Source organism: Halichoeres trimaculatus, unplaced genomic scaffold, assembly GCF_033239565.1.
Source record: "Halichoeres trimaculatus isolate MK-OKI-2021-1 unplaced genomic scaffold, fHalTri1.1 fHalTri1_scaffold_3, whole genome shotgun sequence".
Classification (NCBI taxonomy): domain Eukaryota; kingdom Metazoa; phylum Chordata; class Actinopteri; order Labriformes; family Labridae; genus Halichoeres; species Halichoeres trimaculatus.
In genome coordinates, this window is record NW_027437181.1 from 25,430,980 (window position 1) to 25,457,013 (window position 26,034).

Sequence of the window (26,034 nt, forward strand, 5' to 3'; positions counted from 1 at the left end):
AATGTGAGAAACCCTGGATTTATTTCAAAGACAACAAACGAAAATATGCACAAATACTTTTTCCTTCAGTTTTGACTAAATTTAAGTCAAAACTAAAGTGGGAGCCCCAAGAACAAGTGAATCTTTGGGATGATTTGTATGCAGTCACTCAAGGAGTTATTGCAAACCTTTGAAAACAAAAAAACTGTGGCATCAGCAATTGCAATGCCATATTAGGCATTCAAATCCAACCAAGTTGAAGTCTTGTAGGAAAAACCACGGTGCTGGTTGCGCGTTTCTGTAAATGTTGCTGGAATTTAATTTCACAAAGACAGAGGAAACTCCAAAATCCTGCTGTTGAAAGGTCTTTATGTCAAAGTGTCCTCATTTCTGATGAACTCCCCCACATCAGCCTGATGGAACACTACGATGGACATGGGGTCCACACGGCGACACTCCTGGGTGTTCTTAGCTGCTACACCAAAACCCTAGAAAATGAAAAGCAGCATTATTCAAGAACTGAATTTGGAGGAAAGGAGGAGACTGTTTTTAATTGTGATGTTAGACTCACACCTTAGGAAAAATAATAAATTCACCTAAAAATGCTGCAGGGTGGCAGAAAACAATAAACTGTGTGAAATTGCATCCAGGCCCACATTCACTCCTCATTCTAAGCTACCCAAGCTGACGGTAACACAGAACAAGCAGAAATGTAAGCAGTACTGCATCATAGTTATAAAACTTACCAAGGGAACATCAGCCATGGAATACACCACAACACCCTGGTACTGCTGCGTGTTTTCTGTTATCCTCCCAAGCCCAGACTTTAACACATGGTTCCCATAGAGAAAAGACTGTTCTGCACCAGGTTTCACCCACACTTTGAACTGTAGACAAAAGGATATACAACTTTTACACATTGTGAGACATACTTAATGGGTACAGAAAATATTTGGGTATTTTGCGAGATGCAACTGTGTCATTAAGGGTCACTATCAGTGGAACTTATCTGCAATAATCAAAAGCAACCAAGCAGGAAAGGACACCTTTTAAGTGCACTTTTCATGGTATATCTTTGCGACTTTTACAAAGCAATGAAAAAAAATCCTTTCTATATTCCCAACGATCTTTCAACATCTCCTCTCAGTAGCCCTATCCCATCAACAGGCCAGAAGAGCCCAGGAGAGGTAAGGGTGCAAAGGGGTGATGCAAAGAGACAAATGTTGATGACAAGATGTGTCCAGTCGTCACCTTTGCATAGGGCGCCAGGAAATCCAGAGCAGTGATGTGCAGCCGGAACTTTGTGGTCTTTGTGAATTTCCCGAAACATGTCCCAGCTGATACGAGTTTGTCTCGAGAAATGTTTGTAGTCAGCTTAAGAATTTTCTCACTGTGGACAGAACACGATGATGAGTTGAGACATGATATTCAGCTCCGTTATACCGAACAGCATGTATGTTTCCTTACCTCATGTAGTATACGCGGTCATTGTGTAGCCTGAAACAGTAAGTACCGTCGGGTCGGTCCACTAGAAGTTTTATGTTTTCACCGATGCTGTCGTGGGAAAAAACGGCATGGGTTACACAGTTGGCTAACAAGTATGTAGCATCTTTGATATGGTGAATGCTCCAAAGAGCAGAAGTAATAGTGAATAAACTTACTATTTGGAGAGCTTCTCAAACATCGTTTTCGTCTCTTCGTCGGTTAAAGGCCGCATTTTGAGCAGTTTAATACAACTTTAATGTGTATTAAACCGTTTCTTCGGTGGAAACGACACAACGTGGGTCAATACGGAAGTGCGTAGTTCGCAGTAACGGAAGATGTGTGACGTAACGCGCAGACCCAGTTCCTGGTGTTTTTTTCACGGGTTCTAGCTTTCAGACGATCGAACATCTTTACTCCGACAAACCGGCTCACATTTGGTAAGTTAATTCGCTTAAATTAAAAATAATAATTGAAAATGTACTTGTGTTGTAATGTTTAACAGTTGATGCGGTTTCCATACTGAATACAGTCCACACTGAAGTCTCAGCTTCGAAAACGGGCTCAGCTAGCCTGGATAGCGAGCTGTCAGTGAGCCCTATGCTGCTAGCCAGCTACTGAATCTTAGCCTATTAGCATTCATAAAGCTAACACTAGCTTGCTGCAGGCAACGACCCCACTCTAGAAGGGTGATTGAATTCAAATCAACCGTAAAACACTGGGACGTCCTGAACTACACACAGTATTTGCACCGAGCTCTGTATTGGCCTTGGCCACCGTGAATAGACACGAGTCTTTGCCGCAGCGCGGCGGAGTTGCATAACGCTAATTTGTTTGTAAATACCGCTTACGTGCGTGTAATCCGAGATCAGGGGCAGAGTAAGTAATCCCTTCAAGATTTCAGTGGTCATTAAGATCAACACAGCAATTTTGGGCCCATTATGTGACACTGAAACATGTGAGTTAAGTGTGGTCAGTGCACAGTAACAATTCAATGTCAGCGATGTGTAAAGTTAGAGGTACAAGTTGGGAAATCTCCTCTGTCAGCAAGCACTTAGCATTTGCTAGATCATTTGATCCTCCTCTCACCTCCAGCCTCACAGCAATGATGACTAAGAAAATATGCTTGACACTGTTCCCTGAGCCTGCCCAGTAATATTGTGTAAAACTAGTGCATTGTTTCTACGAATATGACAGTCATATGACACAGTAACAGCAATGCCGTTTTAGTTATTTCCACAGACAATGCTCTAGATTGTCTTACCTAATTGTCCTCTGAGCCCTACATATGAAAAATGCCTCAAGATTATTTCAGCCCAAGGGAGAAATTAATTAAAATGATGAATAAATGGACGTTTTAATAATAGCACGATGAACACTTAAAGACAAGAAGCGATAATGAAAGTGTAATCATGCAAAGTACATGCCAGGACATTATTTTTCAGATCTCCATTCGAGACGTCATGATTCTACAAAATGTAAAACTATCTTTATTTATACATGTATTGCTTTAGAATTCAGTTTTGAAGTGGTGCACAGTTTACCAGGCTCCAAAAGTTAGATGTGTGCCTTATTTGTGTGACAGAACGTTAAGTAAAAGTAAAAACTTTTTCTTTTCTCCATCGTGAGTGTTCGCTCAGGAGTAGTGACATATGACTGTGACCTGATTATCTGTGGGTGTTGGTAGAGGAGAAACCTACTTATGTGAAAGCAGAGGCACACTTGGCACAAAGCCAGTGACTAAATTAACAACATGACACCACTGTGTTGAAATATCAATAATAGATGTTTAGGGGAAAGAAACATATTCTGGAAATTAAAGCTCTGTTGTTCAATGCTTTATGATTGCTTGTCAAAAAAAACATCTTCCGGATGCTGTTTTTATATTCTGTCTTTTAAAGCTAAATGCCTGTTTTTAATTAAGTTGTTGTGTTTTTACTTTCACATGTTGACAGAGGCTTCCCTGTGTCGGGACAGCAGTTCTCGTGCCAACAGTTAACCCAGGATAAAGCAGCGACTACATCTGTCGTCAGCTTCCTGTGTGTGTCTGTGTCTCTGGTAACGTTGAACAGGAAGACAGACGCAGAGAGACGTCTGAACTGAGAGAGGAAACTGCTGCGGCTTCTTCTTCTTCAGCCTCAGAATGACTGAGTTCTGGGTTTGTTTTAGCTGCTGCATTGCAGAGCAGCCACAGCCTGTGAGTATGACATTTATTGGGAAAACTTGTCGATAGGAATTCCTGAACTTGCTGTCTTTATTAAGTTGAAATAAGAGTGGAGCTGTCAAAGCAAGAGGATACGTAAACAACAGGGCGGTGTTTTCTGTTGTGGTGGAGCTAGCTGGTCCGCATATCTTCAGTTATACTCGGGATGTGAATGTTCACTGCTCTAACAGAATAATTTAGCTTTCCCAATGCTGACAAAATAAATATTACATCCTCTTTTTCTTAAAGATTTAAAAGTGACAGGGCCCCAGGCTAACCACATCCTCCCGCCTGACATGACACTAATGTAGATTCACTAAGGCCCATTATGGGAGCAAACAAGCAGCTGTTGTGTTCAGTTAAAGTCAGCCTGGCTGACTGCACACAGATAAGATAAAAGCAATTGCGAATGTTGACCTCTGTCTTATTTTGAGCTGCACAGTACATGTTTTAGGAGATAAACAGAAGGATGAAGAGTGGGCTTTGTTTGGGCTGGTGTTTATGTCATTGCCAGTGAATGTGACTGGAAATGATTGTTTAGATAGTTTTTAGAGAAAATGACTGGTGTTTCTTGTGCTTGTTCACAGAAACGGCGGCGACGGATTGATCGCTCAATGATCGGCGAGCCAACAAACTTTGTTCACACAACACATGTAGGCTCAGGGGACATGGGCGGATTGCCGTCGGTAGGTCATGGTCCTCTTAACTTAGTATGCAACCGTCAATATAAACACCATAAGTATATTAACCCTGCTCTGACTTTTGTAGGTGGACCTCATCCAGGCCCAGATGAAATCTAAAGGGGGCTATGCGCATGGAGGGTCTGAAGGTTCTCAGTTGTAACAAGGTAGGTGAGGCTTTTTTATCCAATCCCCTTTGGAAATGACAGATGTTTGAAGGGCTGCAAGATTCAGGGAATTTTCAAAGTTAGAAACTTTTCGTGGGAATTTTCTGAAATTAATGGGAACTTTCGGGAATTTGCATCTACCCGGTCATATACATGTATGAAAAATGAACATTTTGGTTTGTTATAAGCAGACACGCATGCAGATATGTCTGATGCAATTTTTTTTTTTAAATTAAACTATAAAAGAATTTTCTTGAAGCTTTTCTTTAAAGATGCTATGAGGTGGATCTGTATCAGCTGGGCTGCCTCGCCACCTTTTGGCCTGGAGTCTCAGGCACACTGACGTAAAGATGTGACTTTAAGCAACGTGTGTGTTTTTGAATAAATGGAGATCAAATCGAAACACAGTATCTTTGTTCAAGACGACCTTCACTAGCTAAAGTGCTCTGAGTTAAGGTGTTAATCAGTACAGTTATATAGCGCCACGGTTTGAAGTGTGTCAACAAGAAAATGTAGTAGCCAGCTATATGAAGGGCCATAGGCAGCCCGGTGCTCCGATGTAACTGTAGGCTTAAATGATATCAAGCAATCATAAGTTTGTAGTGTAGTTAAGTGGCCGTCTATATTTAGAGCTACTGACAGCGCGATGCTCTGAGACATGTCTGTAATGTGTAGCGTTAGTAAATCCTGGTTACGTCCTGCTAGTCATCTACCAAGCAGAGCTAACGTAACCTCACTCTTCATTTAAATGACAGACTCTCAAATGAACAAACCACTGCAGAATAACCGCTACATTCAAGCTGGAATGAACATTAACATAAACAGTTTAGCCCCTATGCTAGTCTTTGGCTTAGGCTGTATCACTCTCCTGTTTACCTTTCTTCGGCACTTCTGTCTTTTTTCTGTCTGACAGTTAGGCTGCAGTTTCCACCATCACTACAAAATTAATCACAGAAATCTTTTTCAGCAGAGAATAACACAGATATCTCTTCTTACTACTAAACTTCATCAGCCGCTGTGGTGTTGTCATAGAGACTTGAACCTGCCATAAATCAGTAACCCATAATATTGGCCCTGATAATCTTATTTTCAAGTGCAGACTACGATCATATTTGTATCTGGACTGGAGACTTTTGCAAGATCACTTAGAAACTCTTCACAGCCTCTTTAATCTAACTGTCGTGAATATAGGCATAAATGTTTCTCAGAGTTAGCATCTAAAAATTATGCATATTTTGATGAGTATTTAGTACTTTAACTTAAATGTGTCCATTACTTTAGGTAAAACCATACCATCAAATATATTTACGCCAGTAGCATCGTTAAAACGTTCCTTAACAAGACTTCTAGGCTCCAAATCCAGAAATGTGGTCTCTCTGGAAATGCTGCAGGTTAGTGAAATAGTGATAGTCAAATGTTTGTGGAATTGTTTGCACAACTGTTAATCAAGTTGTATTTAATCATTTGGTTTCAACCATGATTAGCTTTGAAAACCTCATTCAAGTTGATCACAGGAAAAAAAAAGACAGGGAAAAAAAAAAATTCTGAGCCAAAATTTCCCTGGAAATGTTAGATCATTGAAGGCAAAAAGAAAGAACTCTGAAAATTTCCTATTTTCCCAACCTAAAATTCCCACAGAAATTTTCAGAAAACCTTCCTGAAATTCACCGGAAATTTTCCCCGCTTTTGCAACCTCAGTTGTTTGTGACTTGAGTGCTTAAATGATACAGATATTTTTTGTGTATTTGAAGTCAGACGTGCAAATATTGTCTTTTGCAACATTCTGGATAAGTATGTCAGACCACCTATATTAAACTATTTAAAATTCCTGTTGGACATGTCACACTAAGTGGCTGTCTTGACTCCTATCACGAGAGGAGATGAGCGTAACAGCTGTTGACAAAATATCTTCACATACAGCAGTACGCCTATCATGAGTTGCTGTGAAGGAAAACTGATAAAATTCCAAGGATTTCCTACATGCATTTTTACACGTCTATGCTTAAATAGAGAGTCATGTTATTAGCAGGGGATTTCATCCTTCCCAGCATAAAGCAATGAAAGTTGTTTTTCCCTCATGATCATCTTTTCGGTTATTAAAGTCACCATTTTCCTTATGACATGGATGCAGCTGTAAGTGAATTTGTAATGTCGGTGTAGGTTTTCTTTTCAGTCTGGTGATCTGTTCGCATCCAAAAGTAGCTTTACTGTTATTGTTGTTACCCTTTTTGATTGGTGTCGAATTTTTCCTTGTTGCTTTTTTTGTCACTAATCACACTTGATGATTGACAGATTCAGGGCAACATTACTGAACTACTTTAGATGAATAGAAATAGTGAACAGATCAGGGTCAGTGCTCTGAACGCTGACACTTCAATGGTAACTGTGTTTTTAAGATGAGCCAGACTCTTCCATAAGTGGTGTTGAGATCCTAACTTTTGCTCTACTTCTTCCCCTCACAGCCCCTTCACAGCCTTGTGGAAACTATTGTTGATATGAGGAACCTTTTCAAAAAGCAGTGCTGTCTGTAATGGACACAGGACCAAAAGATGAAACTACTGCTTCTCCATAATGTTGTATATATTTTTATTTTCCATTCCTTTTTTTTTAAATGAAAGCACTGCTTATCCATTTGCTGCCATACTGTTGCACTGTAAAGAGTAGCTGTTAGGAGTAGATACGAGGGTTTAAAAGGTAATAATCTCAGCCACGTATGCTTGTGAGTATGCATGAGGAAAATAAGTTTCAAAATGATTTGCTGTTGTAGCCCATTTGGATGCCTGTATTTATTATCTGATTTGTAAAACGGACCTCATGGTGGCTGGGCCACGCTGGAGATTTTGGACATTCTGTTTCCTTCTTTATCCTCAGAGGTTTATCAAAGGACAGGTAGAGGTGTCGAGGTGAAGCGCGATGTGTTCATTGTTTTATTCTGAGAAATACTCATGGTTCTCTGAGTTGCTTTCAGGGTTAATGATTGCTGTCTTGTTTATAAACTTGAATGAGTAGCGTACACTGGACCATGCATTGTACACTCACACTTGCTTAGGAATTCTGCATTGATTTGCTCAACTGTTTTTTTTATACTCGTTTAGATCAAACCATATAGAATTTTAATAAACTATGAACTTTCTAATCTGCCTTCTGAAGTCATGTTCGTTTTTTTAAACTAGCATCATTTGGCAGCTTGATGCTGCACGTACTGAGCTTAGTCAACGCCTCATTTTTTTCTTTTTTTTTTTATTTGTAACTTCTTTGTTTTGTTTTCAAGAAATGTAAACCAACATTGGACTTAAGAATTAAACTTGGAAGTAACCAAATCAGCACTGCAAACACTGCTGCATATGTGGGTCAGGTTTGATGCAGTGTTCTCAAACCTGAAGTAGTCTACCCTCTGTTGGACCATTATTTTTCCTTTAGTTTGCAGCTGTCCCATTTTCCCTGCACAGTTCAGTGAGCAGGCTGTGCCACATCTCTGTAGAGTATTTATCTTTGACTTAAAATCATTTTTCAGCTATTTGGCTGACACGCACAATTTTAGCCGAGGTGGTTTTGTCCCTCTGGAGGTTGTGGTAGTCGTTTGATGTGTCTTTGAAAGTTTAATAAGTGCCACTGAACGGCATTCAAATTCATGTGGCCCCACCTTTTGTAGCAGTGTTTGTAGCTTTGTTGTAAAAGCATGTATCTGTGTAATGTAATACTATGTCCAAAGCTTTTTAGAGTACAAAGTGTATTAAACTCTGTTCTTTTCACCATAGAAATTTAACTGTTTTACCAGTTTATCAGCCTGTTGTTCACCTTTTCATGGAAATCTAATTTTACTAAAAAAGTGCAGCTCCTGATGCCTGATTACACAGACTCTCAGTTGTAAAAGTGATTACTTGCTCTCACTCTTACTAGCACATTTTCATCCTGTACTGTCATATGCAGTCTAAATTTCTTAATGCAGCTAAACTTGAAAATAAAAAGCCTTTATTGAATATATTCAGAGAAATATAAATTGCATAATCCCCTCTTCATGGGATCTATACTGACCATTTTTCCAAACACATAGAGCCAACCAGCAGGCCTGGATCTATGAGTACATGTGATTATTTTTTCTCATTGTACATCTTATGACTTACTTTTCAAAAAGTAGACAGTGGATGTATAATTAGTGGAAGAATTTGGTGTAAAACAAGTGTGAATGTCATTCGATTGATGATTCATGAATGAAATCCTCAATGTTTCTATTGGGAAATGTAAAACACCCAACAGTCACATTTGTAAAATCTCTTCATATTAGTAACTCCTCTCCTAACACCCACTGATAGAGTTAATCATGTGATTTATCAGGCTTTAATGTTGTCACAGGTCATCTGTTCCTCTTTAGATGTGTCTGTAGTATTCTCTGTGTGAAAAGAGATCCACATACTGTATGTGTAGTTTCTTTTTCACCATCTCTGGGTTATATGCTGTAGATGTTAGCAGGGTTGCCGTATATTACGTGACCAGCAGGCTGTGCTAGTGCACTGGTTGAATGTGACTTAAAAAAATGTTCCCCTCTCCTGACATAAGACTTATTTTATGATGAAAATGTAAATACAAAACATAAAAGTAAAGGATCCATGCTTTATATGTATTTGGGATCAAACATATTTTTGGTTACATTTCTCTACAAGAGTCCTGGGAAGGTGTTGGAGCAGTGTTCTGTTGTCTTTATTTGGTTTTTCTTTCTCAGGAACTGCCTGTTATGTAGTTCCCACTTTAAGGGAAATCCATCTGTCTTTTTTTCTGCATTTTCCAAAATAAAAAATAAGAAATAAATGTTTAATGTTGAAGTTTGACCAAATGTGTGGTTCATGATTTCTTTTTGGGTCTTAACCTGTAAACCATGGGGTTAAAGAGGAGGTGATGGAGCTTACTGTGGAACATAATCTGTATTGAAAGATGCTTCACTTCATATATTTGGCAGAAAAACATGGATAAAACTGAATTTCAAAAACACCAGAAAAGATTGATCTTAAATGTTTATTTATTTGTAGCTGGTGGATGCACTGCTAAAAATACATTAACCTTCCAAATAAGGTATGGCGAAAAATATATAAAAACAAAAAAAGCAACACAACATGCACATGCTTGAGTGAAAGCACCTTAATATATAACTCTCAGGTTTAATTGACATTAAAAAAATAACTACTAATGTCTGAAATAGGTTTCTATTTCATCAGTTCACATCCTGTCTGGTTTTTATTTAACATCTAGTTGTGTCTAGCAGAAAAACCACAGGTTTATTTACACCATGCACAGCTTAAAGCATTGCCACTTCGGTCTCACCTGGAGCGGCTCTGGGACACTTTAAAGGAACTGAATCATTGTCCTGCTTGTCCTGCTGTCAGACACGTAAAAAATTCTGAATTGCTTTGGTGCCTGAATGTTCTGAATGTGGCTGAAAAAGCTAAGTGGAAATAATGATAGATGAGAAAGTATAAAGTCTTTACACAGAGCTCCATGTAAGTTAATATGCGCATATACAACATCAATCAGCCATAAGACAACAACCACTGACAGGTGAAGTCACTTGTAATCCCATTACATTGTCACCTGCCAGTAGGTGAGATGTGAGGCAGGAAGTGAACATTTTGTTTTTGAAGTTGAATTAGAAGCAGGAAAAGTGGGTGAGTGTAGGGATGAGACTGGTTCACAGGTTAAAACTGAGATGACCAAACTACTGGGTCACAACATCTCACAAACTGCTGTTCTTGTGAGGTTTAATTGGTCCTGGTCTGTTTGTCAACTGGGCTGGTGTTTGAAACCCTGTCTAGGATATTAACCAGTTTAAAACCAAACTAAAGCACAAGACTGATAACAGGTTTACTGTAATGGCCACATCACTTTTTGATACGCACAAAAAAAGATTAAAAAAAAAAAAAAAACAATGCTTTCCATTACACTAATGATTCTTGAATACTTGAATATGCAATCTCCTTGAATTATTTCAAACACAGGTGAGCTTTGAAAAAAAAGAGAAAAAAAAAGAAAAAACATTTAACAAGATTAATGTGAAAAAAAATGCTGCTTAAAATGTGGAAAACATACTAAAGTTTCTCATTCTGACAAATTTGTGCGGCAGTAGAAAAAAAACCCACCTATTTAAAAAAAAAAAAAAGCTTATAAAATGAAATGAGATCTGTTTACTCTGGTGTGAGCTTGGTGTCACTTCAGGGAGTTTCAGTCTGAACCGTAATGAACCCAAGTGATGATGACAGGGGTAAAGCTTGGCTTGGAATAGGATCTTCACCTCAGCACGCTCAGCAGAAAGGACAACTGACAGAGCAATAATCTCTGTCCCCTCCTCTGTCTCCTGTTTCTCCTCTACAGAGATCAGCTGATTGAGACAGACAGCAGAGGGGAAAACAGCTGATGGTTAGCAAGGCGAAAAAAAAACAGCACTGGTCAAATGTAAGCTGTTGTGAACAGCTAAAGCATCAGTGTTTGCTGATGTGTGGACCAATCAGAAAGTTCCTTGATGTAGTTTGGACCAAACAGATCACCGTAGTTCTCTGCATGAAGAGAATATGTGTAATCATCCCCAGCACCTGAAGAGCACAAGACAACAAGTAAATACACGTAAAAACACAGAAACAGGTCGAAGCGCTGAGCTATGAGCATTAATACATTACATTGTTTTTTCTCTGTACGTTAACAACAGCAGTTTTCTAACAGATACATAAGTCATATGCATAGTCAAATAGTCAAATAACGACCATACCTACGCACCCTGGACTTTATTAAAAAAGGAGTGACATGACTGGGCAGCAGAAGTGAGGCCAAAATGATCAAGAATAATCTGTTACGCTGGGGTCCCGACAGGCTCAAGGAATCTTTGGCATTTTTTTTTTATTTGAAGTTATTTTAGGGACTTCTTATGTATCTATTCAGAGAGGACAGGACAGTGGGTAGAGAAGGAATCAGGGTGGGAGGATGTGAGCCAAGGCCAGCCACTTGAGGCAGCAGTCTAGACTACCAGGTCACCTAAGTACCGCAAAGACCACCTTGACTTTTTTGTGTTTTACCCCTAAAAGAGTCAGATGTCAAGATCGGAAAGCTCATTTTCTATTCTTTCAGAGACCGTTTGCAATTTTTAATCTTGCTCAAATAGTAGTAAAGTTACAATAATAAGGGTAGCTTGCACCAATTATTGCTGGGGATTGGAACTGTAATGCCCCTGGATATTTCTGTGAAGTTTGTTTTGTATTCTTTGAGGAGCACTTTGGATTTTCTAGCTAGCCCAAATTGTTGAGGAGTTCGGGTAATTTGAAATCTGCATACCAGTGACTCCACCTGTAGTAAAAGGGCTAAATCCAATGTTCTGGGGGATGTAAGATTAATCCCCAATAAGATGGACAAGCTAGCCGTGCTAACCCAGCACCAGATCCTTGGGTAGAGTAGCATCATGCTATTCACATGGCTAAAAGAGGTCACACTGGACACAAATGCAGCGCTAGTTGGAATTCACAAGCTGTGAGCGGACAGGATACAGGAGACCAGGACTGAACAATCTGGTGAAGGTCAGCTGAGTCTCGGACTCTGTGAAGGTAGGTGACAGGAGAATTATGGCCAAGCTGTCATCTCTGATGGATATTTTCTTTTTCTATGTGACACCTATTTTATTACCCAGGGATCTATAGCATTTTTATCTGGAAGTTAAATTCTGCTTTTGTTAGCAGAAGAGTGGGACAAGCCTACGACTGTCTTTAAACACAGAAGGCGTCTTCACCTGTCATGGGATGTTTTGGCTTTACTCTTGTGTAAGGAGAGAAGTTGGAAACACGCTGTCCATCTTTATGCATAAACAGTCATTAGTTTTTACACTCCTACTGATGTACCTGGCCAGTGGTCCCACAGTGTGTGAGTTCTCCATCCTTTCTGCTCCCCAGTCTGATTCCAGAGGTCAGTGCTGCCTAAGTGGTCCATCAACTACAAGAACCAAAACCAGTCAGATGTATTCAGAACCTACAGCTTTAAAAGAAGTTAAAAGTCCAATGTAATGAATTAATGCCATTTTTCTTGCCTGAACATATAAACTCAAGCCACCCTCTAGCCTCTGTATGTCCCACCTACTGGGTCAGACATCCTAGAGTCAATGCATTGAGTCAGTCATTTGTAACAGTGTCAGCTTTGCACCTTAAAAACAGCTTCATTCTGTTCCTGGTCTTCTGGTTTGGCTTCCCACATTCCTGCACAACAACAACAACCATCAGTGTTATGATACAGGCCATAAATGCAACAGCCTGAGCAAAAACAACAATATACATCAGTAACAAGGACCTCACCATGTAACTGACTGCTGGATAATGTGTCTTCAGCAGGGGGCTCCACCGTCTGTGCTGTGTCAGGGACGGGTCTTGCTGCTGTGGGTTGCCAAGTGTGTGTGCTGTGTGTGTCATCACTTAAACAGGCTTGTCTTTCACGAGATCTGCCGAACAACCGAAGCCCTGAGGGAGGGGAAGATGGACCAGTTGCATGAGGTCTGTCTGTTAAAGTTTCAGAGTATCTAACGGGTTTTTTTTTACCTCTCCTGCGTCTGTGTGTGTGAGTGCTGGGCAGCATCCTGTACACTCTGTAGGCATTGCTGCCTCTCTTCCTGCTGTGCTCCTGCAGCTCACAGATGTCAGGTAGAGAATTTAGAGCACAGCGGAAATTTGCCTTCCAAGTTTTTGGATCTGGCTTATCTTTGCCTGGGCGATATCGTCCTGCAGAGACAAGTGGACAGAGTGACAGATTTTTGCAGTTTGGTTGATGTTGGCTTGATACTTGCCACCTCTGAGCAGATATCAAGGGAAAAATGACACATAAATATAGAAGTGTCATGCAGCTTCAGAGATACTGCTTTGACGACAACCATTGCTTCGACTTCATTTCAACCTGTTTCTGCTGACCTTCACTGGCTAACTTAAAGCAGTCTGCACAACCTTTGGTGTATGATGTACTTGATCAGAGAAGGAAGTGCTCCAAAAGTAGGATTTCTTCAGAACAACAGATGTGGTGTGGATTTATTTCTTTGTTTTCTTCCTTTGCCCCTGGGGCAAATCATGCAATCATGGTACAGATTCCCATTGTTATGCTGATGACACCCAGCTGTTTGCTCCTCTTGAGCCTGGATCAACAGATGTTTGCATCATAATGTCCCAGCTGTCTGACTGACATCAAAAACTGGATGTCCAGAATTTTTTTTGACAACTGAATGATTCCAAATCTGAAGTACCTCAGAAAGGCAAACTCAGTGTCCTCTTTAAAATCTCCTCTTGAAACCCACTTTTTCCATATTGCCTTTCATAGACACTTTACTTGTTTTATAAACTGCTTTAAATGTTTAATTAATGTGTTTTTAATTGTGTTTTGTTTTATTGTGAAGCATCTTGTAACTTTATTTTGAAAGGTGCTATCCGAATAAAGCTGGATTGTATTGGGTTATAATGTCAAGTGACCTTTTAAGTGCTGTGTCTAACTTAAATTGTCAAATAAAAAATTAGGGATGGGCGAGTACTGATACCAGGGATCAGTTCAGGCTGATAACAGCCTTTTTTCAGGGTATCGGTACTTGCAGACACTGCAGATACTAGCAGCAGATACTCTAGGCTAAAAAAAACCGTATGTCGAGCAACTCCTCCTCGCCATTAGTTGCTGCTAATTGCTGCAGTTTAACACCACTGCAAATGTGCACCAGGTCCTTTTCAGGACATGAATGAACCAGGGAGAGTTATCTGTTCAACTGTTTTATTTTGCACTTTAGTTTACTTGAAAAAATACTTAAACTCTGACACTTGTTAGTTGTATTGTGCACTTTTAATGGTTTTTTTTTAAATATATTTATCAAAAAAAAAAAATTAAACTCAGAGAGAGTTGTTTGTGTTTTATTTGGACTTCACGACAGAGTGACTGTGCTGTGCTTGATTAAAATAATCTGTCACTGTTAATTGAAATTTTATGTATCAAAACTACACTCGGTATTGGTGAGTACTCAAGAGGGAGTACTCTTACTGGTATCAGTCTGCAAAAAATGGTATCAAACATCCCTAATAAAAACGCATGATTTTTAATAAACTTGTGCTGACAGGGTTCAGATATTCTCCGGGCTGAACAATTCTGCTGTTTCTTGAGGCGAAATTACTATTTGATTAAATAACATGATCACCTGAAAATGAATTCAGCTAAAGTTGTAAAATCACTGGGGCTTTTAAAAATCAGTTATCAGTTAAATAAATCTTAACACGTAGAAAATGATCACAGTCAGCAGCAGCAGAAGTTTTATTACTGACAGCTTCAATGATATGGTGACTATTTTGACCTGATTTTAGCCACTGTTGGGTGCAGGAGTGAGGTGACTTTGACACACTTGTAAACGAGTAAACGTGTCCACTGAGGGAGGGTTGTTTTGTTTTGTTATGTTTTTGTTCATTTGTTTTTGTTTGTTATTTTTTGTCTTTTTCAGTGACCCAATGCAAACAGATAAGTACAACTTACTTCAAGGATTATCCTTGAAAGGGGTTGCATTAATGTCCATGATAAGTGGTAAAAACTGTGTGCTCTTCCTGTTACCAAGGCCACTGCTTCACCTGTGCCCCTTTTTTAGCCTTTACCGCTGAGCCACATGCTTCCTTAAAGTGCCCCATGTGGTAATTGTTCAGCTGACAAAAATCAAAAACCAAAAACGACATACTGTAGGTAAAATGAATAAAACAAATGACTTATCCCTAAACTTTGATAAAACAAACTTCACGATTTTTAGCAACGAAGGCAAAAAGAATGTTATATTAAACATTGAAGGTATTGAAATTAACAGAGTAAATGAAATAGAGTTTCCAGGTGCTATTGTAGATGAAAATTTAAATTGGAAATCACATAAATGGAAATATTAAAGGCAAAGGTATATCCTTATGGAACAACTTAAACGGACATTTCAAAGAAGCCAAAAACTTTCAGTATCTTCAAAAAACTTATCAAAACCAACACAACAGACAAATATAGGGAATCCCTGACATTCTAAACCCTATCTGGTTATGGGTCTTCTGTTTGTTGTTGTTGTAGTTTTTGTTGTTATCTTTGTTGGGGTGAAAATTGAGTGCTATGTTTGTGAATTCTTTTGCTTTTCATTTTGCTCCAAGAATGATCTGACAGAATGTTAATATGACAAACTGGCCAAATAGTGTAACTTCTTCTGTGTCTGTTTTGCTAAGTGTTTAGTCAACGTTTTGCAAGAGAGTGGGCAGATGCAAAAGGATTTTTCTTTTTTCTACTCCTTTTCATTCATTTCAGAGTTTTCCCTTTATATTTACATTAGTAAATTTACAAATTTTCAGTTTCATTTAAATTAGTAAGTTATCCACCCTGTACTTCTTGTCATTATTTTGTTTTTGTTGTTTTTTGTTTAATATTGTGGTTCATTTTAGAACAAATGTGTGGATTATAAACATTAAAATCAGTTAAATGACTCTTGTACTTTGACAGAAACATGATAACCTCAACCACCCATAGCAGGTGAACTGAATCTTTCCCATGGTGTGATGAAGCCACTGTCAAAAAGCATGACTCTTCCCAAGACTGCGGTGATGTAAGGGGGTTATAAATGTCCGTCAGTGTGCGTGCGGATGTGAGTGCATGCATGATCTGGTATGTGTGTTTTATTACCACGCTCTCTAACTCAAAAAAGCAACACCATCTGGTTTTGGAATTATAAACCAAAACAGCAACATCTCTAAAATAACCATTAAAATTTACAGCATGTTGCATATATTACATAACCTGATTTACATTACAGAGTAATGCATACGAAAGAAAGTTCAGTCGTTTGAGAAAGTTCATCAATAATGTCACAGATTAGTGTTTTGAATGTTCTGGCTCCTCTGATGATAACACTTTGTAATTGATTTTTTTTTTTTTTTTTTTTCTTACTTGTTTTTCAGTTGCATACGTCTGAAGACTCATGCATGTTGATAAAGATCAAGGAGGCAACAGTGAAGTGTGTGACATTTGAAAAGACGTGAACCAAGCGACAGTGTTTTCCCACATTTGTGTGAAACTGTCAGAGCCCTGAGCTGTCATCATGTGGAGTTGCACAGTTTGAATTGAGATCCCAAAAGTCTTCGTATCAGTTACAGAAATGATCCAACAGCCTTTGATTTGGCATTCACTTATGTTACTGAAGGTTGCTGGGCAATTCTAATATCTGAGCTGCAATGAGAATGTGGTAGATCTGGAAAAACATGGATATAACGACAACTTCATGGCTGCCTTTAACTGAATACTTCTGCTTACCAGGAAACAGAAAATGCAAGGGGGAGAACAAAAACATTACTCACAGGAAAACTTAAAATAAATTCTTAGATGTAAATTTCCTCTTCACAAAGGTCAACATACACAGAGGAGGTAATCAACGAGTACATGCTACATGCATCTTAAATCACTAGTTGTCAGAATAGCCTATAATAGTGAGAAATGATTAAAAAACAGTTAAGGTCTTTAAAAGACAGTAAGAAGGCTTTTAGTCTCTTGTGAAGAGGAAATCTTTACTGTTTCTTCAAAAAAGCATAACTTGGTGTCAGGATTGTTTATTACGTGTTTTTGTTGTTTGTGTTTGCTATGCACATTAGGATAAAATCATGTTAAAAGAGCTGTTTAAGTTTCTGTTATAATGCTTTCTTGACTGACTCCTACCTGTGTGCATGGCCCAGCTCCTGAACAGTGTAGCATCTCGGTCAATACTCCAGCCATGGCGAGCTGCATGTTTCCACGGGATTTGAAAGATTTGTGCCGACTGTGGAAATAAACAGAATCAAACAGGTTGCATTTTGCCACTGTGTCTGTGTTGAAGTCTGTGTGTACCTGTGTACATGACAGACAGACAGATCTCACCTGGTCCAGCCAGCAGACTCCTGGATACCTCCCTGACTGAATCTGCTCCTCCAGCCACGGCCTCAGCCTCTGCCTCTGCCGGCTCTGCTGCTGCTGCATGCTGCAGTCTGAACTTCAGGTGTGCACACAGGTGTTGGGTTGAGATGCTTCACAGGAGAAGGCGTGAATTTCTCAGCAGTTTGGATTAAATCAGAAGATCCTCCCCCACTTTATTCTTCCAATGGTAGACTTCACAGGTATGATAATACTCCTCCTCACTGCCTGTACAGCTTCTCCAGTTACAGGAAATAACTCTGGTGGAGGCTTTTGATTATGTTCCTGCTGTCTGGTTGTACACATTGTGGGCTCAGCAGATTTGAAACTTCTTCCAAGTTATGCAAAATCTAAAATTAAAAAGTGTGTTGTTATATTTTGTGTCACCTCGAGTGTAGAAATCAGTGTTTCAGTGATCCTGTGAAGTGTCACCATGTAGTGAAGATGTTAAATCATGTTCCATCACTAGGGGGAAGCAGAGGTGGACATATGGGTGAAAGCTGCACTGCATGTGTTAACCTGCCTTCCTTTGAACATTACTCCACACATTATTTCCTGTCCCTGTGCTCATCTGGGCTCTTTTCAGGTCAACTAAAGCTGGTGTCTTCATGTTTTGTTTTTTTAAATTAATATTGGTTTTAAAGCTGGAGCTTAACAATGATCTAAGGCCAAACATATTCATACCACAAACATGCATTTTCCAAATAGTTCCTCCACTTATTTCAGTTTGTTTTCTTAGAAAAGATTTTTAAGTTTTGTCATAACTAGCTCTGCCCCCGTGTTGACTATGTTTTTAGTGATTTCGACTGAGATTTAAAACATGACCAACCATAAAGTTTAAAGGTAAGAAAACACCTACAAAACCATCTAACAATATTTGAAATTAGTCAACAGAGTTAACCCATGTTTTTCCATCTGTGATTCTGAGGGTTACGCAGTGCTTGTTTTACTCAAAGACTGTATATAGAGTGGACAGCGTGGCTCCGCCATTTATCATTGTACGGTTTTGAAGCCAAAATACCCCCGTCACAGGTGCAGCCATTGGCAGCAATTGCAGCCAGAGTCTGCGCAGTAGAGACGATGAGGGATTCTGGGAGAATCTGAGTGGAGCTGGGTGACAAAATTTTTTTTTTTTTTTTTCTTTCGAGAGTCTAATCACTTCCTGACTCTACCTCCCAACATATTTTACAATCCCCGAACGGCAGCTGTCAATCATAGTTAAACCTTACGTAAAGCCTTGTTTTTAACCTCGTATAACTAATGACAACAAAACTTTTCAGAAAAAAGAGGACTTAAATACAAGACAGCCAAATAATATCTTCAAATCACCACAAGAATCGTGAGAAACATGTTTACGAGGACAATTAATTTTTTTCAAGTTTGACCACAGCCCATCTGGAATGGCTGGGAAGCCGGATTTTTTCATCTATACTGCAGCCAACCACCAGGGGGAGCAGTTTTTGTGGAGACCACACTTCGAGCCAAGCAAGCTGACGTCCATTTTTTTTTTTTTTACAGTGTATGGTTTTACTTGGTTTAACTGCTGCATTTGACACAGTGGAGCACAAAATCTTAATATCTCATTTAAAAAACCAAGTGTCATATGTGACACAGCACTGGATTGGTTTCAACCCTAACTGACTGACAGGTCCTTCAGTGTGAATATTTCAGCCTCAGAGTCCTCCTCTGCTCCTCTATCATGTGGGGTCCCACAGGACTCAGTCTTAAGGCCATTGCTTTTTTTTCCTTGTGAATACTGCCTCTGGTGTCCATCCTAAGGAAGCATGGAAAAGCTTTTAATTGCTATGTTTATAACTGCCAGATATATGTGTGCCCTTAAACGTAAAAGACGTCCCCTCCTTGCTTGTTTAGAAGACATTAAATCTTGATTGGGCCTGAACTTTTTAATCTTATATGAAAAGAAAACAGAGGTTATGGTGTTTGTGAGTCCTGACAGTATATTTTAAAACACCTGTTAGAAACCTGGGTTTTAAGTTGAAAAGTGATTTTAAATTGGACAGCCAAACTAAAACTGTTGTCATTTCTTGTTTTTATCACTTAAGGTGGTTGGCAAAAGTCAGACCTTTCCTATCCAGGCAGCGCTTTGAAACAGTTATCCATGCTTTTATTCCATCCCTTTTGGATTACTGTATCACACCTTATGTTGGAGTGAGTCAGTCACTGCTCTCGCGGCTGCAGATGGTTTCAAACGCTGCTGCGTGACTTCTAACAGGTACATAAAAGGGAGCACATCAGCCCAGTACTGGCTTCACTTCACTGGCTGCCTGTGACTTTTAGAGCTGATTTTAAAATACTGATGTTTGTTTTAAATGTTTGAACGGTCTTGCCCCATTACATCTCTGAGTTTCTTCGTCCCTACTCACCATCTTGGTTGCTCAGGTCAGCAAACCAGCTGCTTCTGCAGACACAGAGGTCCAGGAGAAACTTAGAGGGGACAGGGCTTTCTCTAGTGCTGCCCCCTGGTTGTCGAACGATCTTCCTGTGCACATCAGAGAGGCCCCTTCACATTTTGAAACACATCTGAAAACCCATTTTTATTCTTTGGCTTTCAACCTCAGTGAGTTTCTTTGCCTGATATTATTCCTTTTTATTTGCTTTTAATTGTTTTCAATATGTTTTATTGTATGTATTTATATTTTCATATCTGTGTTTATCTTTTTTTTTATTTGACCTACCTGTGAAACACTTTTTTTCCCAGCCATGGTTGTTTTAAAACTGTTTTATAAATTAAGTTGCTATGGTTTGGTATGGTATGGTATGGTTCAAACTTTTTGATGAAAGAAATGTTTTCCTTTTTTTTTTTTGTTGTTTTTTTTTTCTTTTTTTTTTTCTTTAGAGTTATAGAAATGCATAATGGGGTTAAAAAGCCTACCAGCTATAAAACATACAAAGTTAAAATGTGAAAATATCTTAATTATTTTTAAAGAATCAAGAGAAATAATTTTTCATTGAATAGCGAAGAAACACAATTTTTAAGTGGACAGTAACTTTCTGTGGGGGGTTATTTGAAAAAAAAATGAAAGTATTTTTTTCACGCCCTAAGAAGAGTTAAAATAAAATCTTGATGCAATCTTTAATTGTTCAGGCATCAGAGGGTGACACTAAAATAATTTTAAAAAAAACTGCCTTTTACTCAGAAACCTTAATAATTTCAGTTTCATTTAATCCACATCACACTAATGTCTCTACACTCTTATTTTGACACAAGTTCCATTGAGCTCCAAGGGATGACGATTACAGCGCAGGCCAAGCTGATGTTTTTCTGTGGAAGTGAATCAGCAGTTCCAGAGAAGAGAAATGAGGAAGTAGTTACGTAACTGGATAGCAACAGAAGGGGAGGATGGTTGGTTTGCTGGTGTCAGACACTGCGTTCAGCCAGTTTTTCTTAACATTTCTTCACAAGACACAGTGTTTATGAACAAATATGGTACACACATGACTCTTCTGTTTTTTTGTTTTGTTGCTTCACTTCTGTATCAATCAACCGAAAGGTAAAAAACAAAAATGTCTCAAATAGCTTTGCTTCAAGCCCTGAGAATACATTTTGTATGTGCACTGGCTATTTGGCTTTAATGCACAGGTGAGTGTTTTAAAGATTAGACACACCAGCTACTTTAAACTTTTTGTATTTAATATGTGAAGCCCAACACACATAAAAACAAAGTGCACCTGAAATAACAAAAGCATGTAGACAGGTAATTCACATTAAATATTTATACAAAAATGTGCAAATATTCAGACGTAACTTTCGAGATACTCTGACAATCAATGTCAAAATCTGTCAAGTTGTCTGTAAGATCAAAACATTGCATTCTTTTTGGACAACACAGCTGCCATATCCTGCACTCTGGAGCCACCTTATCATTAGCTCACAGTTCTGTCTGCAGAGTCTCCCTTGAAAAATACACACAAGTATTTACATTTCACAAAACAAATTTTTTTTGTATATCCGCAGTATGTACGATGTTTGACTGAGAGATCAGGAGCAGTCACTGGGAATATGTTGAAATGAGGTTTCTCATCATCAAGTTCAACAAAGAGGAATCTTGAGTCATGTTTAAGATATGACGAACATTCACAAGTCCTCCACTCCCTTCTTATCATGTTTATTATGTACCAACATGTTTTAGGAATAAACGAAAAGCAGAGCAAATGGAAACATGGCTCTAAACACACTGATAGCCACTGTCAGTGATTACTGGCATAGTCTTGGTGGCAGACATCAGAGAGAGAAAGGGCCTCTGGAGCTCTGTGCTGTTCATGGGACACGTAACAGCTTGGTTGAAGAGCATTTGAGGCATCTTGATTAACGATTCCTCTGGATCCATATTGTTCTTCTCTGAAAGCAAAACACCAGGCTGCTCCACTGCTCCGCTCTGAAACGGCTGATAGTCAAAATCCACAGCGGGAAAGCTGCGTGAGCCTCCAGGCACGGTGCCGTAGCAGGGGTTGTCATCACATACGACTACCTGCTCAGTGTTTCCTCTTTCCAAGCTCTCATGTGCACCCTCAGCTGAAGGCACATGATCACATGATGCAGTTGTGTTGGTGTCGCTAGCGATGGAGGACGAGCTGGAATCCTCTGCAAATGAAAATGTGCCAGAATCTGCATTGCATGGCTGATAGGACATGTCTGTGGGCATCGATGATGGGACCTGCGGTGGCAAAGTGATAAGTGGACATGCCGGTGTCAACTGGTAGGTAGAGATCACAGTGACACCCTCACTGGAATGGTAGTCTGAGTCACAGGGCATTTGGTTGTCAATCGGCTCAGGCGTGCTTTGAGAGGGGCAGTTAGGGAGAAGGATGGAGTAGGTTTTATTGAGCATTCCAAACGATCCTGAGCTCATGTCATCAGCCATGAAGTCGTTAATGTCATGTGGAGGGAAGAGCAAACTGCTGCCTTTATCCGTGACTAAGGGAGGGTTGGCGGTTGAAGGTGACCCTCGGCCAATGTTGGGTAAAGCTTTACTGAGGGCCTCCTGAACTTCAGCAATAATGTTAACTGGTTGTGTGTCGGCATAGCTGGGACAAGAAGAGCCAGTGCTGATTCCACTGCTTTGTTGAAGGCTCCCACCGCTCGAGTCCTTCAGTGATTCCTTTAACCTGAAAATAGATTGATAGGTTGCTTTAAACTTAGGGTGGAGTGACACAGAGTTTTACAAAGAGAATGTTGATGCTTATTGCTCACCATGGTTTCCCATCATCCAACAGAGGCTCCACACAGACAGAGGAGATGATAGGCGGCATAGGCTTCAATATCTATAGCACAGCAAAAAAAAAACAGTTAAAAGTTAAGAAAAGCTATATAAAGTTTCAGAATTTCTTCTGTAGAAAATGCAAAAAGTAAACAGAATGATTTTGCAAGAAAATAGAAAATAAAGAAACCAGGATTGTACCCTTACTGATCCATGCATAAAAAAAACAGATACAAGAACTTCAGCTGCAAGTTTTTGATTGACAGTTAGTGCCTCACCTCCTTCTCACTTGTACGTACAACAAGAAGTTTGGGATTTGGATATTTCGTGACTGAGTCCCACCACTTTTTTTTCAACCTTAAAAAAAGCAAAAATCAATACAGATGGTTACAAACATAACACAGGGACGCAACTTTCCTATAATTCACATACACAAGGAAAACTACTGAAACAGGACTTACTTTACACAACAGCCAAATATAGCTGCAGAGATGAGAACTGCAGTTAGACTGAGACTGATGATGATAGCCAAGAAGATGGTGTTCGAGGAAACAGCTGTGAGGAAACATGTATCAACTCAGTTAATGTTTTAACATTCAGTGGTGGCTAAAATTATAAGAACACCTGACAGATCTGAAAATTCAGACTTTGTTTTTGCCTCCTAATAAAGATAATGAAACATGCAGATGTTTACTGTGAACACAACAAATACTGGATAAAGTCAGTCCTACTGTTTTATCTATTTTAACTTTGATATTTGGTTTGTCCACCTTTTGCAGCATTTACAGAAGCGCATGTTTCTGTCTTTGTGTCAATGTATTTCCTGAGAATTTTAACACTGATGTTAACCAATGACTTCTGCAACTCATGCCAAAGACTTTGCTTTGACCCTATTATAGATCAGTCCTATTTATTTGACAAATTTGCTGGATGGAGTTGAGATCCAGACTTGAGGGTGCCAGTCCACCATTTGCAATGTTCCTTAATCTCCCTATGGTATATAAAATATGATAAAATAATGTTGACCTTGTAGATATTCCATTTGTTTATTGGGGGTTTTAAAGGACAATTTAACAAAACAACTAGACAGACTGCATGACTGACAATCAAAAGATCAATAGAAATATGTTGATGAGGAGAGAAGCATAGAGGATCTTTAATATTGGAGCCAGAAGGAGGAAGACGGAGAGTCCACTTCAGCAAACAGATCCATTTTATTTGATTAATTGTCATTGTATGGGACCTCAAATGAAGACATGACAAATTTGATGGGGGATCATTTTTTTTCCAAACACTGCTTTGCATTTAGTGAAAGTGCTGCTAAATAAAAATACCTCAAAAAAAGAAACCAGTGAGTCTCTGGATTATTTTTCTTTGGAAAGCTCCTGAGAGCTCAAAAATATGCTCTAAATATACAACCTTTTCAGTCATGCCTTTCCTTTCTTGGAGTCTGTTTACTGGTTTGTTTTTTGATGTTTCATGGCCATGTTGGATACAAGAACTGAAATAAGTAATAAGTGAAGGGAGGCAACTGAAAATGTAAAAAGAGACAAAAGCTTTCAAGAAAACACTTACGGGTTGTGAACTCCCACTCTTCGCTACTGTCACTGTACAGTCGACTCTCGGGGAAGTAGCTTTTCACGCTGACCAGGTATGTTGTGCTGGGCTCCAGGTCTTGTAATTCATAGTAATTTGTTTCATCAGTTGGAGTTTGGCTGACATTATGAGAAACCTGCACAAGATAGAAGAATCTTATGAAAGGGGAGTCAGGCAATCAAAGCTTCTTTTATTTCACAGAAAACTGACTTATCCTGCACACACATGACCAAACTTGGCAACCAGGTCTACATTGATATCTTTAGAGACAAAAGGATCTGTTACACAGGGCATGACTACTTCTTTGATACCTTTTGTGTGCTTCCTTTCTCATGGTAAGTCACTTCAGCGGTAAGACTGTTCCTCAAGGGTCTCTCTGTGTTTGTCAACCACACAACTTTAAAGTTGCCGTTGGTTTCATCGACTGAGACAATAGTTGGCCTTTTTGGCTTGACTGTAAAAAAGCAGAGTCAAAGAAAGAAGTGTTACAGTCCCGCTGTTATGCCCAAGCACTCAGGTTCTGGCATAGGTAAGATGAACCCTCATTTAATACAAGTGGACTCACTGGTCTCTGTGACGTTGATGGTTTTAGACTCCATGCTTTTGCCTTCTTTCCAAACAGTTGCTTCAAAAATTTCCCCTGCAATAAAATAATCCATTTGTATGGAGCAACAGCACTTTTTGCTGCCGCACTGCTTGAAAATGCAATCCCTGTTCCTGCAGAACACAGGAAAAAAGTAACTTAATAAACAAAAAATACCCATGATGCTTCTCAGTCAGCAGACTTATAGCTAAATATGATTCTGACAAATCAACTGAATACATTTAAATGCTTAACTTGACAGCACTCTTAACTCTACAGACTCTTTATTGAACAAAATCAGTAGCTTACCAAAGTGGGTCAATGTTCTTTAGAGTCATGTTGTACTCAGCGCAGTTTTCCCCTCCAAACTGACAAAACATGAACTTGTCAAAGTCGTTGGTGCAGTCAAGACTTTGGCCTGGTCGAGTCAAACAGTACAGTGGACATTAATCAGCAACATCATTTGAGACTGTTGTTCAAAAGCTGTCTACGTGCTTCTTGTACGTACCAGAGAGTGCCAGAACAGCTGCAACATTCACAATAACAAGAACGGCAAAAGTTTTCCTGACGCCAAATGCCCTGAAAAAATCACAAAGAGGACAGGCTATTAGCAACTTGAATCAAACGTGATTATTTCAATCCTGTGAGGCAGCTTACCTCTTTAGCTCCATGATGAACGGATGTTTTCCTCTAGTTTTTATCCAAAACAACAACTCAGCTACGATTCATCCCGTCAGAGAGTGAAGATTGTTTGCTGCGTGTTCACAGTACAGTGCCCAGGTTTCCTCTTCCTGATTTGGGAAAGCTCGCTCTTACTGGAAATGTTGCGAGAGCAGCTCAGAGGAAGGGCGGCGCACTCCACTCCTCCCATATCTTTATACAGAGAGGAGGTGATGTTACACTTTAACCAACAGAAATTATTATTCAAATGCTGAACACGGTAAAAGAAAAAAAAAAAACAGATTACACCATGCTAGACTAAATAACCCACGATGTTAATACAAGACACATAAATTTAGTTCTCTGCTTACATCAAAACTGGCCTCCAGGCAAACATCACTGCTGACAGGTTAAGTAGGCTATATAAAAACCTTTCACTTCACATATTTCAAACCGGAAGTTGGCAACTAATCTGTCACAATGATGTAAGCTTTTTTCTGTGAAATAAACTTCATCTGTCATTAAAAAGGTGAAATAT

The 26,034-nt window shown here is 39.2% G+C and overlaps 4 protein-coding genes across 4 annotated transcripts; 1 reads left to right on the forward strand and 3 right to left on the reverse strand.

Moving 5' to 3' along the window:
* Positions 1–2: 2 nt before the first annotated feature.
* Positions 3–1,782, reverse strand: nip7 (NIP7 nucleolar pre-rRNA processing protein). Its single transcript, XM_074665583.1, has 5 exons — positions 1,641–1,782; positions 1,447–1,533; positions 1,231–1,369; positions 726–866; positions 3–467 (listed from the first exon to the last, which is right to left on the reverse strand). The coding sequence occupies exons 1-5, from the start codon at positions 1,694–1,696 to the stop codon at positions 348–350; spliced, it is 543 nt and encodes a 180-aa protein (XP_074521684.1). The 5' UTR covers positions 1,697–1,782; the 3' UTR covers positions 3–347.
* Positions 1,783–1,801: 19 nt separating this feature from the next.
* On the forward strand, positions 1,802–7,113 carry cdc42se2 (CDC42 small effector 2). The gene is made up of 5 exons (XM_074665584.1): positions 1,802–1,901; positions 3,417–3,658; positions 4,252–4,350; positions 4,433–4,511; positions 6,974–7,113. The coding sequence occupies exons 2-4, from the start codon at positions 3,605–3,607 to the stop codon at positions 4,505–4,507; spliced, it is 228 nt and encodes a 75-aa protein (XP_074521685.1). The 5' UTR covers positions 1,802–1,901; positions 3,417–3,604; the 3' UTR covers positions 4,508–4,511; positions 6,974–7,113.
* Positions 7,114–10,970: 3,857 nt separating this feature from the next.
* On the reverse strand, positions 10,971–17,504 carry LOC141788194 (uncharacterized). Its single transcript, XM_074667052.1, has 7 exons — positions 17,406–17,504; positions 17,208–17,307; positions 13,067–13,246; positions 12,827–12,988; positions 12,678–12,730; positions 12,380–12,470; positions 10,971–11,089 (listed from the first exon to the last, which is right to left on the reverse strand). Exons 1-7 carry the CDS (start codon positions 17,502–17,504, stop codon positions 10,971–10,973), a joined length of 804 nt encoding a protein of 267 aa, XP_074523153.1.
* A 3,590-nt stretch (positions 17,505–21,094) lies between these two features.
* Positions 21,095–25,690, reverse strand: LOC141787376 (uncharacterized). Its single transcript, XM_074665668.1, has 10 exons — positions 25,494–25,690; positions 25,345–25,415; positions 25,146–25,254; positions 24,819–24,970; positions 24,565–24,707; positions 24,233–24,389; positions 23,119–23,212; positions 22,936–23,014; positions 22,651–22,721; positions 21,095–22,565 (listed from the first exon to the last, which is right to left on the reverse strand). Exons 1-10 carry the CDS (start codon positions 25,505–25,507, stop codon positions 21,626–21,628), a joined length of 1,830 nt encoding a protein of 609 aa, XP_074521769.1. The 5' UTR covers positions 25,508–25,690; the 3' UTR covers positions 21,095–21,625.
* Between the last annotated feature and the right edge of the window lie 344 nt (positions 25,691–26,034).

Excerpts from the sequence above, each read along its gene's own strand:
- nip7 (XM_074665583.1), bottom strand. The coding sequence starts at position 1,696 with ATGCGGCCTTTAACCGACGAAGAGACGAAAACGATGTTTGAGAAGCTC. Across the intron at positions 1,534-1,640 it reads TTTGAGAAGCTCTCCAAATA|CATCGGTGAAAACATAAAAC; the intron begins GTAAGTTTATTC and ends TTCCCACGACAG. Across the intron at positions 468-725 it reads CCATGGCTGATGTTCCCTTG|GGTTTTGGTGTAGCAGCTAA; the intron begins GTAAGTTTTATA and ends TTCATTTTCTAG.
- cdc42se2 (XM_074665584.1), top strand. The coding sequence starts at position 3,605 with ATGACTGAGTTCTGGGTTTGTTTTAGCTGCTGCATTGCAGAGCAGCCA. Across the intron at positions 3,659-4,251 it reads TTGCAGAGCAGCCACAGCCT|AAACGGCGGCGACGGATTGA; the intron begins GTGAGTATGACA and ends GCTTGTTCACAG. Across the intron at positions 4,351-4,432 it reads ACATGGGCGGATTGCCGTCG|GTGGACCTCATCCAGGCCCA; the intron begins GTAGGTCATGGT and ends TGACTTTTGTAG.
- LOC141788194 (XM_074667052.1), bottom strand. The coding sequence starts at position 17,504 with ATGCAGCAGCAGCAGAGCCGGCAGAGGCAGAGGCTGAGGCCGTGGCTG. Across the intron at positions 12,471-12,677 it reads AGAATGAAGCTGTTTTTAAG|TTGATGGACCACTTAGGCAG; the intron begins GTGCAAAGCTGA and ends TGGTTCTTGTAG. Across the intron at positions 11,090-12,379 it reads ACTGTGGGACCACTGGCCAG|GTGCTGGGGATGATTACACA; the intron begins GTACATCAGTAG and ends TGTGCTCTTCAG.
- LOC141787376 (XM_074665668.1), bottom strand. Across the intron at positions 23,213-24,232 it reads AGAGTGGGAGTTCACAACCC|CTGTTTCCTCGAACACCATC; the intron begins GTAAGTGTTTTC and ends GTTTCCTCACAG. Across the intron at positions 22,566-22,650 it reads TTGGATGATGGGAAACCATG|GTTAAAGGAATCACTGAAGG; the intron begins GTGAGCAATAAG and ends ATCTATTTTCAG.